General features: G+C 42.1%; 1 protein-coding gene across 2 annotated transcripts; it reads right to left on the reverse strand.

Moving 5' to 3' along the window:
* Nucleotides 1–643: 643 nt before the first annotated feature.
* On the reverse strand, nucleotides 644–13,105 carry araf (A-Raf proto-oncogene, serine/threonine kinase). 2 transcript variants are annotated; one of them, XM_080738988.1, is made up of 15 exons: nucleotides 12,896–13,105; nucleotides 11,043–11,146; nucleotides 9,467–9,569; nucleotides 8,010–8,173; nucleotides 6,798–6,899; nucleotides 6,357–6,501; nucleotides 6,205–6,232; nucleotides 5,963–6,090; nucleotides 5,610–5,812; nucleotides 5,110–5,286; nucleotides 4,730–4,776; nucleotides 4,382–4,500; nucleotides 3,781–3,912; nucleotides 2,224–2,358; nucleotides 644–1,694 (listed from the first exon to the last, which is right to left on the reverse strand). In XM_080738988.1, the coding sequence occupies exons 1-15, from the start codon at nucleotides 13,004–13,006 to the stop codon at nucleotides 1,554–1,556; spliced, it is 1,839 nt and encodes a 612-aa protein (XP_080595114.1). In that variant the 5' UTR covers nucleotides 13,007–13,105; the 3' UTR covers nucleotides 644–1,553. The 2 variants fall into 2 exon arrangements, with proteins under 2 accessions (XP_080595114.1, XP_080595113.1); XM_080738987.1 differs by having other exon boundaries at nucleotides 5,960–6,090.
* Nucleotides 13,106–13,351: the final 246 nt, after the last annotated feature.

Below are 13,351 nucleotides of genomic sequence, written 5' to 3' on the forward strand. Positions count from 1 at the left end.
TGAGGTGAGATAATTTCATTTGAACCGCAATGCAATCATTTTTAACTATTGTAATAAGGCTGTGCGTATGTGGGTCATTCTGTCCACAATGACTCAATAGATGTTAACACAGCCACAAAGTTTCATAATTATATTACATCTATAAGACAGTATCTGACATTTGGTGCAATTTGCTGGTCAAAGATCAAGGTTGGCGATGAGCCACACATCTCAAATATGCACATTTCTAGGTTTCACTTTTTTCATTTAAGTATGTTCACTTCTTCCTGTAGTTTAACAATATCTGATATGCGGGTGATTTCTATCCACTTGTCTACAGGTTGCTTCACTCAATTCAAATAGTCTTATAAGACATTCGGAAATAACTGGACTTCAATGTCTTTAACAAGGCAACCTAGGCGTGTGAAGTTGAGCCTCATGGCTTTTCAGACCAAGATAGTTTGGGCATTTCCATCACCCTCTGGTGGACACATTTGCAGATAGTGACATGCATACAGCACACATACTGTATGTATATACTATACAGCAGTGTTTCTCAAACTTTTACATTTCAAGGTTTCCCTTTAACCAAATGGACCCGTTCCATTTGTACACTGAGTTACAGTACAGACTTGTATGGGTCCTTTTAGACCGCCCCTAAACGAACACACAGAATCCCTGGAATCCACTTTGAGAAACAGTGCTGTACAGTGTATGAGTGTATAAAGTACACTCCCCCCACCAATAAAATAAAAATAAATCAAGACTGAATGCAAGACTAATATACCTCGTTAACACAGGGCAATTCTGCGTTGAGTGCAAGGGTTTCTTTTGTGCTCCATCAGACAGCAATGTTTTCAGCTGGAGTGCTGCTCCAGCAACCCCACAAGGGCTTTGTCTGCAGGAGTGGTGGGATGGGAATGAGCAAGTCAGCTAGACTGCTAGGACAGTCCCATTGCTCTCTGTCTGTGTGCCGGGGGACAGCGTGATAGCGAAAGGCAACGGCTTTGTCCCAAACCCCACCCTGCCAGCGTGTGATTGGCTGAAACGCTCCAACGCAGTACACTACAGTCCCTTTGAGCCGCATTCGGACGCAGAAGCAGTTCCCTGGTCAATATTTACTATTCTGTCCATAACGGCACACAACTCGGAAACGGCGCTGAGTCGGCTGATGCGACCTTCGCACCGCTCGGCCCGGCAACTCGCTCGCTACCACTCGCTCAGCGGAGCCTCACGGGGCTCAAGGTCACCCGAGACGGCGTGCCTCCATCACGGATAATAATTATAATTTGTCACCACCGTTTTTCTGCGGTGGCGGAAAAACAACCGCCTCATGCGGTTGTCATTCAAAGCGACGCCAGCCAATCCAGCCAATCACAGCGCGTCTTTTCCGGGACTCGGGAGAAAGCCGTTGCCTTTCGCCATCATGCCAGGGGACATGCTGCAGCACGGGCATTGGGCGGTGTGGGGTCTGGAACTCAGAGGTTATCATCCTGGTGGTGGTGGTGGTGAGGGGCCGCTCAGAGGGGCATCGACGTGGTGGTACACGCGTGGTTGGCGGTGGGGGTTGTGGCTCAGAGGGGCATGAGTCGGGTGGTGTGAAACAGGAGAGGGTTGAGGTCCTCGGCATGGACGGCCCGGTGCAGGGAGGGCTCCGAGGCACTCCGTTCGATTTTTGGCAACAGGTCCTGGACCTGTTCAATGGCTACCAAGATCTAGAGAGAGAGAGAATGATCGAGGCAAACCATTTTTACACCGATGAAAGGCTCCATGATTTACTTAACATGAATAACTTGCTTTAGGACACTGTTTCCCAAGCACTGGGTCGGGACCCATTTGTGGGTCACAGACACAATTTTATGGATCCCTTAATCTGTTTTTTAATTATTATTATTCAAGATAATTTCGAAAAACATTCTCCCAAAAGGCTATTTTTTCATGAATTAAAAAGCGACGTTTTGTGAGCTTGTAGATCTGCAGTTTTCACTAGTTTGGGTCCCGGGCAAAATTCTAATCTCTCTTTTGGGTCACAAGCTAAAAAGTTTGGGAACCTCTGGTTTAGGTGTTACCTATTTCTACAAATACAGCAATGTACTGACAACTGGGACCAGCTGAGGGCTACAATCTTTAACTAGAAGTGACTGACATCTTGAATTCATCCATTCTATGTACGGTATGACTACTGCAACACAATGACAAACAAGTATACCACGTTGAGTATTCTGCATTAGCGCCCGCCCTCACCTGTGGAAACAGGGGTCTCTCATCACGTTTGAACTTCAGGCAGTCGACGATGAGCCTTTTCATGGATTTGGGTGAGGTACTATACAGCTTACTAAGATCTGGAGACAAGTAGCCCCGGCCAACCATGAAGATGATCTGAAATTAAACATGTGTCCAACATTCGGTACAAGAAAGGATACATTTGCAGTGTACTGTATTGATCATTTCTATGGGTAGTACCACAATCATTCCATTCCAACGCCTTCTTAGCAACTCTCTCAAGTGTCTTCTGCCCCAGTGCCTCGACAACTCATCAATAATACAGCAGCTTGTCTAAGGTTCAACCTCCCTAAGTTTTCCAGTGCACCCTTCTCTGACAGATATCACATTCAAATCCCTGGTACTTCCATGTAAAGCAGAGGTTTTCAACTGGTGGTCCGTGAAGGTATTTCATGTGGTCCCTGGTCATCCATTCAGTATCTTTTTATTTATTTATTTATTTGTTGTTGTTGTTGGAGAAACTTAGTGGTTTGGTATTTGTGTGATATGAGGACAGTGGAATTAAAAACATTATCAGTGATCATTGAAGGAGGCTTGTGTTTCAAATTCCAAAATTACTTCAAGCTTACTACAGAAGAGGATCAGCTCATTGTCCACAGACTCTTTCAAGGGACATGGGGGATGAGTTTTCATACATCTATCTCTGTGAAAGTGGTATACCTGAAGAATATTAGTATTATATAACAGTATTATGTACAGGGCCAGGTTGGAGCCAGAAAATGACATGAGACTGTCTCTGCCCACCACTATAGCCGAGAAAAGACAGACACAGACCACCTGTAATCATGCCATGGACCATTAGTGGCCCATGGGCCACTATTGGTGACCTAAGATGACAAGTCAATGAAGTCAGTGTGACTGGGAAGTCTGAGGTCAAGAAATTTCACAGAAAAATGAGTTTGAATCTCAAGAATTATTAGGAAATGTGACCATTTAATGGTATGCGTTTGCTCACTCAAATGTTACAAATCAGTATAGTATCAGTTAACGTCAGCTTTTGTGTGCAACCCAGACAGTTTTTAAGTTGCTTGATTCAGTCATTAAATATTTGATATTTATTTTATCAGACATTCCATGCTCCTTATTTTATTATGAAAAAGTATGAATTAAACATTAATTAAATACATGAAAAAGTAACTAATGAATGAAATATATGAGCTTTTTGAATGCTCGTCCGCGGTTATGTCAAAACAGGGGAGGCTCATTACAGTGCATAATGCGTGCATAACGTCCAGCTGGGAGGATGATGTATTTGTACACGCAGATTCGGGTGACATCAGAGCCAATCCGCGAATGTATTTAAGAGTATTTGTTCTGCATTTCTGCTTTAGTTCGATAGCGAGTGTGACAGAGACCGCAAAGGCTGACAGAGAGAATTACAGGCAGTAAACCGGCCGGCAAGCCGAGGGCCGACTCGGTCACATTGACTATAATAGCCCCTCTCCACCCATTAGCATACATGCTAAAGGCTCCTTCGGAATTTGTGTTATGTTATGAAATCTTGATAAATGTTCTGACCTGGTCTCTGTTGTTGATGTTGGAGTAAGGCAGGGTCCCAGACATCAGTTCAAACAGCACTACTCCATAGCCGTACACATCAGACTGAAAAGTATAGGGGTTACTATCCTGCATCCGGATCACCTCGGGAGCCTGAAATGTACAAATACCATCAAATGAGTTGAAAAGCTTTTATTTGACATCTATCCACTCTTGTCCAGACTTCAAATTATACTTCACCCCCAAAAATGAACCCCAGCATCCATATTTTGGGGGAACATTCGTCAAAAGCAGCAGATCTACAAGCTCAAGCATGCTTCGCATGACAACGTGTTGTGAGCTTGTAGAGGGGCTATTTTCGGCGAAGAGATTTGTGGTAGATCGGAAAAAGAAAGAAAAAAGAGCGCATCAAGTACAGTGCAACTCAGTTCGTTTTATTAATTGTAGAGGGTCTAAGCGGAAATGTGTGCAACAGTAGACTAAGTTTCAATTCCCATATTAACAACTGATTTGACATTAAGCAACCTACAGTATAATGAAGAGTACAGGTTTTCATAAAAGGTGTTTTCCCAAAAGATGGTCAATATATCTGACATTGGTATAAAAAGTGTAAAACTCTCACCATCCAGAGAATAGATCCACTTGGCTGTTCTACTTGCTGTGAGCCACTCCATCGAGACTTTACAGTAGCCAAACCAAAGTCACCTATTTTCACCGTCCAGCCCTCATGGAGAAAGATGTCTAGCAACAGTGCTAAGGAAATGTCTTCTCTACAAATCTCCAATAAAAGTTAATGACAACGAAAAGCACCAGAAATTCTTACAGGAGGCCAATGCATATTTTATCAAATACCGGTATAAATGATGGCACGACTCTAACCGACTTGTGCGGGATTTTATTAAATAACAAAGATAAGGGAACTCATTTATTAATGTCAATATTAACACATTCATTCTGGAAAAAAGGATACTGTTCGATTTCAGATCTCGATGAATTATGTTCTTGGCATGAAGATAACTGTAAGGGAAACAAATGAAGCCACAGCAACAGATTAGATGAACTTCAATGTGAAATGCTTTTAGTCTTAAACCTTGTTACATCACTTGCATTTGCACACGTGACTAGCTGGAATTGGTACAAGCATTAAGATAGGTCTGAGTATTCCTAATTTCTGTATGTACTGTAAACCTTAACGAAACCGCATCTCAGTTTTACCAAAGTGACAATTAAACTATGTATAGTGCTCCTTTTAAATACAGTGATAGGTACTAATGCCTAAACTGTACTTTACATGCGCTGCAATGTGTGCATGTTTAGTATTCTTGTGAACTGAAACTATGTGGGACTTACTCCATGCCTTGTGCTGTCTGGCGGGCCACATCAATACGGCGCATGGTTTCAAACTTGGTCTCGCTGACGTGCAGATGGCGGTACAGGCTACTGCCCTCGCACCACTGGGTGATGATGGCAAAGTTGGGCTTTGTCATGAAGCCCATGAACAGCAGAATGTTGACATGGCGTGTCTTCCTGTGGCAGAGGGTTGTGGGTGGTTTGAGGTGTGTTTATGGAGAAAGGGTTATTACAATGCTGAAAGAAACGGGACCCTTAAATATGGTGTTAGGAACTGATTGACAAATATGCCTCAGTGTTGAATTTAGACATGCAATGCATTTGTTCATGTTTTCTGATTGGTTAGGTGAGCGTGTTTACATGAAAAGTACATGATAAACTTATTTAGGATTCAAAACGGCAAAACTTCGACGAAAAGCAGTACATTTGCATGCCTTCTGTATAACAATTCAAAATCATTTTGGTGAGTTTATAATAATAAGGGGTGGGTGGCAACTCACCGTAAGACCTGCATTTCATTTTTGAAGGCTTGCAGCTGCTCGGGTGTGGGGTCAGTCACCTTGAGGATCTTGATGGCCACGTCTCCGTGCCACTTGCCTTTGAAGACGGTTCCAAAGGAGCCAGCGCCTATCCTCTTCTGAATGGTGACTTCTCGCGAGTGGACCTCCCAGTAGTAGCTTGAGTCTCTGTAACCTCCACGGTGCTGTAATGCAGACACACACCTTTGTTGATCATATGCTGTTTTTGATTTTTTTTTGGTCTTTGTAAAGCAGTTTTAACATGTTTTTTTGGGTCAGTGTCATATAAAGATTATTAGTATTATCAACGGCAAGCTTGTCCTACGACGTACCACCTTCTTTTTGTCGTCGGATGAGGAGGATTTCCGTTCCTTGTGTTCTGAGGGGGATTTAGGTGGTCTCCTGCCTGGGGAACCTAGGGAGGATGGAGGGCTGGTGGAGGGTTTCGGTGAGGGCTCTGGACCTGGGAGTAAAAGGTAGTGGAACAAAATGAGCATGCATGTGCATTACAAACGTTTCAAAAGGAGCACTATGAGAGAGGGATGTATCATAGGATTTAAGTTAAATGATTCCATACCCATTGTGTTGTTGAGTTTTAGTGCTTCCTGGGGATAGAAAAGAAATGCAGAGACATATACTATAGGTTTTGCTGGACTTCAACTGTGCTTGCATCATACATTTAAGAGAGCTGTTGATAGAGTGTAGTCATGTTATGTTATACCAACAGACCTCTATGATGCTAACACCAGCAGGGCCCACAGTGCTGATCATATGAACGTTAGGCGTGGAGGTGGAGCGATGCCTCTGTAGGGACTGACACTCTCCGCCTGGCATGGGGAAACGGAAGGCTGAGGTCGGGGACAGGAGTCCCATCCTGAGGGTTAACACAAGACTGGATTAGATCAAAGTGGTTTTCTGGGTATCTACTATCCTATCCTGCACCACGAGGGCCAGGGTTTCAATCAAAGCAACCATGACAAACACTGGTTGATTTCACACATGTGTACGTCTTCATCCACAGGGGAGGGAGACCAATGAAATAAATCATCTTTAAATAAATCACGTTTAATAAAAATTGGTGCATTTTAAAGTCAACCTCAAAGAGACTAGGACTATGCTGCTGTTTTATAGAATGTGAATCACGTAGTTCAGTGTTGAACAGGAGCTTACCCAGCAGGATCTGGGGTTAAGGCTATGTCACTCTGCGATACGGAATTATCTGGCAATAGAATGGATATCTGGGGGTACTCATCTTGACAGGCGAGGGCCACCCTGATCACAACACACATACCACACATATGAGAAGGGAAAGGTGACAAACAATGTGACACAAAGTACATGGCATGACAGACCTGATAAGACAAGGGTCAAATGAGGATGGGAAGTGGCCCCCAGCCACCGGACCAATGCAAGGATCTTTTAGACTTGACTGTTTTGTCTGCTATACCAGCCACTTTAGATCAAATATGTAGCACAACAAACGCCAGTAGGAAACAAAGCAAAAAAGTAGGCAATCTTGGAATCTGAAGGTTCCTAGTTTAATAGCCAGCTCCTTCTGGCTTTATCCTTGCGAAAGATACCGAACCCCTAATTGTATACCCCCTGCACCTTGAATAAAAGGTGTGTATATGAATACACCATTTACCATTTTGGGGTTTCCTAAAATTCCTAGTTGTCCTTCTTCATCAGCTACAGTTTGAGGAAAGTATTTTCTTTTATTTGCTTAAAAGCGAAAGTGAAAATTAACTGGGGAACAGAATACAAAGCAGTGTTTCCTCCTTAACGTGCTTGTTAATATTATAGACTCTGTGAGGGCCAGCAACAGATCGATATCTGAACCACTCTTTGGATACATTTACGGTTAATATCACTCGACCGAGTAGGGTGGTTCAGCTGTCACTACTATGACTACAAATGGGGCGAGTGAGTAGAGAGGCCGCCTGGGAATCAGAACGTCCCCAGTTTGTGTCCCGGTCCAGGTCTATGGCGTCGACGTGTCCCTGAGCAAGACAATTAACCCCCAACTGCTCCCCATGGGGCTGCCCCTGTAGTGGACCACTGCCCCTGATACTTATGAAGATACATTTCACTGTATATCGTCGTTGTCAGGTAGAAACCTCATATCTCCACGTTTCAAATGTGTATGTTTTTTCGTAAAGTAAAGCCCTGCTTCATCATACAGGACTGTCGCACAAGACTAGTGAAAATAGCCGATCCACAAGCACAAAATGCCTCGCCTTCACTATTTTGAATCATTTTCAAAATGATAAATACAAAACGAACGGTTTTGGACATACAAGGTTTCCACCCGACAACAACGATATGCAAACATGGTTAATTTGATTAGCAGACTCATTAGAGCGTATTACACTTCAAACTCACGATTTATGATATTTGGTCATGGTGTCCATGTCTACGCAGACAGTGGGCACCTTGCTGCTGCAGTGCTGGTGGAACTTGTAGCCACATGTCTGACACCTGAAGCCGTTAAACAGGAACTTGTGGCAGAAGTCACAGTAGGCCAGTTTGAAGAAGGTTTTCCGTACCTGTGCAGATGGATAAGGTCACAATGTACCCTTGTTGAACTAAAATGTTTAATAGAACAATAATGATGCATTGTTTGCCACTGTTATGTTGCTGTAGAAAACACTGCTGAAGCCAATATTAAATGTGGGAGTTTTGTTTAGGTGTCAAGAGCCCATCTCTGAGGGATTATAAACATAGTCTGTCTCAAGAAATGGGAAAAAAAACTCCATGAAATTTGCCTCAAAGCATTGGAGAGAGATCCAGATGTTTAAACCACTGGTTGCAGCACTGTACAACAGTGGCTTGAGAGAGTCTAGGTAGATTACTGAGTGGGCGGGTTGTGTCTAGTGTTCACTGTTCAGTACTCAGAGCTGGAAGTATAACATTATTTTGTCTTTGTTTGGCATTAGCAGACACCAAGTTCTTAAGGAACAAATGTATTTTCTTCTTTACGCGACCTCATGCTGCCGCACAAACACTTGAATGAAACACACCCACAATTAATGTTATTACCTTCAGCTGCATTTACGCATCAAATGTCTATGCTATGAAAAGTGTTTATTGTGGACACTTCACATCATTAGTCATTCAACAAGCTGACATAACTACAGTAGTAAACATAAACCAGTAAGTCGGGAGATAAGCGACCGTCAGGTCGCATAGACACACTTTAGAAGGCAATGGTAGCCAATCAGGAGGGAATATGGGAAATGGGACAGATCCATGATGTTGATGACATGACTTTAGAGATACTGTGTACCGCTTTGCGTGATTTTAGGGCAAAATCTGTAGGAGCAGTGTGCACAATGTGTTTTTCAAAAATCGGCCAGATGGTGGCGCTAGATGGGACAGATGCATTTTGATGACATGACTGTAGAGAGACTGTGTACCGCGTTGCGTGATTTTAATCAGCCTCATGGTGGCGCTAGAAGAGGGCCATGTGAGAAATAGGTGGGGGTTGTGGTTTGGCAGCCAAGGAGTGTGTGTTCAAAGTTTGGCATGGATCGGGGGGAACAGTGGCGGAGATATGAGTGGGGTGACAGACAGACAGAAGACAGACAGACAGACTGCCGGTGGAGGTTTTTTAATCAATAATCATAGAAACTAAATACAAAATGGGTACATGTGAGATGTGCACGTTTTCATCCAATATGTGGGAGGATTTGTAATTATGATATAATTAAATTAGGCATTCAGATATTCAGCTTAGCTAATCAAAATGCACCTATTTGCATTTTAGTTTTTACATTCGCGAAGCTGGCCTAATGGGTTTAAATCTTCACAATGGAAACAGAGCTTTTGGTGCTACTCACAAAATTGTGCATAGTGAGAGGGACATCATCCAGAACTTCAACCAGAAGCTCTTCTCCTACAAGAGGGGTGATGTCAGTATTCCAATCCGTCAGTCTCTTCCGACTGTGAACAGAACAAAACACCACCAAAAATGTGAGCACAGGTTTCCTACAGGTGATAGAAATGTAACAGTGGCTTGGCAACATGACTGTCATCACACATTATTTATTATATTGTGGAGGTCTGAAGAATGTAATTTTAAACATTTCAACAAGTAAAAGGATAGTTGGGATCAAAGGATCAACTATTTAAAAGTGAAATTTCTATTTCTATTCAATATTTGTCCAGGTCTCCAAGTCCAGAAAGATTTTTCACTGTCTCAAAATACATTCATGCTCATCTACATCCCCTAGAGCTGGGCAATATAAATAATGATCACGATTATTTTGACCAAATGGTAAATAAACCTCAATGGAAAATGTCTGCATTCATTTTGTATAGGTAAATGAATGCATTTATCATCATTCTATTCTTTCCAACCCTTCAAAGCACGTTACAATGTACTTCACATTCACCCATTCACACACAAACCAATGGCGGACCGAGGAAACCATGTTCAGTTCAGTGTCTTGCTCAAGGACACTTCCGACACACAGCTAAGAGGAGCCTGGAACCTTCGGGTTCCAAGACAGCCACTCTACCTCCTGAGCCACTGTCGCCCGATGATTATATTGCAATGAGTATTTATTGTGGACTTAACCTTCAGTACTTGTATGTGCAGAATAGTGCAGATAGTTTAAGTATAAAGAGAGCACTTTATATATTGTATGCATAATGTAGCAAAACAAAAACAATTAAAGAATACAGCTAAAACAGTCAACATACTGTACATATTTGCTGTTTTGCTCATGTCTTCATATTCATATTATCTAATATAATACAGCATAATAATTAATAACCCCAAAACATTGCTTTAATTACGTTTCTTGGCCAGTAACAAAGGCAAATTTACCTTTTCTGGTTTTAGAGCCGATCAAAGGCAAGTGATAATATCTCCACCTGTACAAAAGACTCGAGCTGAGGGTACTCTGTATGACGTGTGTGACGGGGTGTTTATTATTTTATGCTACAACATACAGTAGGTGATACAATCTCCTATACTTTCTCTACTGGCTGATACATTCTGCCAGTTCAATCACTTTGATTGTATAGAATGACCTGTGTGTGTGTGTGTGTGTGTGTGTGTGTGTGTGTGTGTGTGTGTGTGTGTGTGTGTGTGTGTGTGTGTGTGTGCTTGCACGCACACACACACATGTATTTGGGGGGCTACATATACCACTAGGCCTGAAAGAAATTGTAGGGGAAACACAACACACAAAGGCTGCGCACCACATTTTCTGTAGTTAACTCAATGAACTGCATTGTATGATATTTATGAATCAGCTCAGATGAATACCCAGCCAAGTGACTCAATACAATTGCTTGCAGCATCCAATCTAACTTCAATGTAGGCGATGTGGAATGCAACCTACTGCCCCTATATAGAGTGGGAGAGCATTCAAATGACAATGATGCAAACTCATCAGCAAGTCTTACCCGTCTAGGAGGCGATACACAGCACAGCAGTCCTGATTTAGGCCTCGCACTTTTAGAGCTTTATCGAGACTCTCATAGACAGTCTGTCCTGCGCGAACATTCAGCTGGGGAATGGAGAGACAATATTAGAACAACTGTGACTTTGAGATGACATTTGTTGGCCAACTACATGAAAATAGGAGCAAGTAGCACATGCATTCCAAATTCTGATTAGGCAATGAGACAATATGATCATAACCTGGGTGTGGGTACCGAAATGTAGTTCCAAGTAGGAACTGAATCCAAAATAGAACCTGTATATAGGTAGGCCTGTCACAATTATTATATAATCTCAATTATTTGAAATAATCACACTTGTTTTTTTGTATGTTGAGAAATGTTAATATATTTTCAAAAATAGTGGAAATAGCAGATCTACAAGCTTAAGCTGTTTTGAAAGCTTTTAAATATAGTATAGAGTTCTGTCTGGCAGAAACCTTGTATCTCCATATTTCAACTTTTTCCATAAACGATTGCCATGCTTCATTATAGAAGTGAAAATAGAAGATCTACAAGGTTGCATCGCGAGGTGCTGTGAGCTTGTAGATCTGCCATTTTCACCATTTAAAATCAGTTTCTTAAATGACAATAAAAAGGAACAGTTTTGGACATACAAGGTTTCCACCTGACAGCGATGTTATTTGTCAATTGTCATATCTGCTCTGTGCAACTTTCGTTAACAAACTCTAAAAGCCATACAGAAATGTATTTTTTATTCATATGTTCCAATATTCAACAACAGTAACATTAAATCGCTAATCCCAATTATTCGAGCGACAATTAATGGTCAAATACAATTTCATAATCATGACAGCCCCACCCTGGGGGTACCCATAAAAATAATTGCATTTAGTTTCTGCTTATCGGTTCCTAGACACGCTAATAAGTTCATTAAACAAACAAAGGCTACAAATCTGAAACTACAGTGTATACGTAGCCAACTGCTATACCTTCTGTTTACATACAATTGTCGAGCTCCCATGTAGCATGCATGGCTAGTGTGCAGTCCTTTCATTACAAATGCAGTTATCAATCTATAGCACTCATCGGTTTTCGCTTTGGTCAGCTTTCCCTTTATTACCAACGAGAAAGGGGTGTCATGACTCATGACTAAACCCAACAATATGTTGCCCTCTGAGACTGCAACACATTAACTGTACTGTCTTTCAGATCGATGCCATGTCCAGTCCACTCATTATTCTAATCACCATCCATGGTCTTGAAAGGTGCAGTCACTACTAACGATACCAATCTCTACTTATGAACAACACAGAATTTAAGAACATGTTAGATCACTGTTGGGTTGGCAGCTACCAGTCACCAGTTCAATATCGACTGACTTTCTTAAGAGGCAACAGAATACCTTTGTAAAGAGTGCAAATGTGCTACATCATGGCTCAGTTTATCTGAAAATAAAAGCTGCATAATGAATGGAATGATGAAAACAGGCACCATCTGGGAAGCATACTAAGCATCTATTTTTTTCTTTTAGACACTGTTGAGCTGTGAGTAATAGCAAGTTAGAACAATCACCTTTACAACTATTAACGTTAGTTAAAGGTACTAAGAACAGCAACTTGGTCGTACATTCACATTTACTCAAGATACCTATTACGAACGTAACAGCCAAAAAGATTGAGCCGGTAAGAATATTCTCCACATTGCTCCCACACTTTTAACTTCATACAAATATCTATTAAAGGTCTTTGGTTGTTAATCAGACAGAACCATAATTCTAGTAGACCAATAAACCTGATTCAATTCTGTAGACAGATAAACCAGACCAAACTTTGCAACGCAAGTCAGACCCTTACCACAGTCTTCTGTTTGTTAGGGAGGTAGGCTCGGATGGTGCCTCCACCTCTGGGCACATCCTCTGGACTGGTCTCTCCCGAGGAGGAGCAGGAAGAGGAGGTGGAGGACATGTTGAGGGCAGGAGGAGCTGAGGGGGAGGCAGCACTAGGACGTCAACCCGCACACGATCTTCATGCACAAGGGCCTTATAGAGTTAGTCCTTTACCTGGAGGTTCCTAACAGGATGTTAGATGAGGTGGTTAGGAAGGTGACAGGTGCAAGACTTGAGGTTCTGAACTCTGGTCCTCAGAACCCAGAATATAGCTTATAACAGGGGTCTTCAACAGGGGATCCGGGACCCCTGGGGGGGTCCTCCAAATCTTTGTGTGATAGAAACTTTTTTTCTTTTTTATATTAACCACTTGAACCCTAGCGTCCATATTCAGAGAACTTTAGCCAAAAATAGCAGATCTACA

This window comes from Nannobrachium achirus, assembly GCF_963921795.1.
Source record: "Nannobrachium achirus genome assembly, chromosome: 12".
Lineage (NCBI taxonomy): Eukaryota > Metazoa > Chordata > Actinopteri > Myctophiformes > Myctophidae > Nannobrachium > Nannobrachium achirus.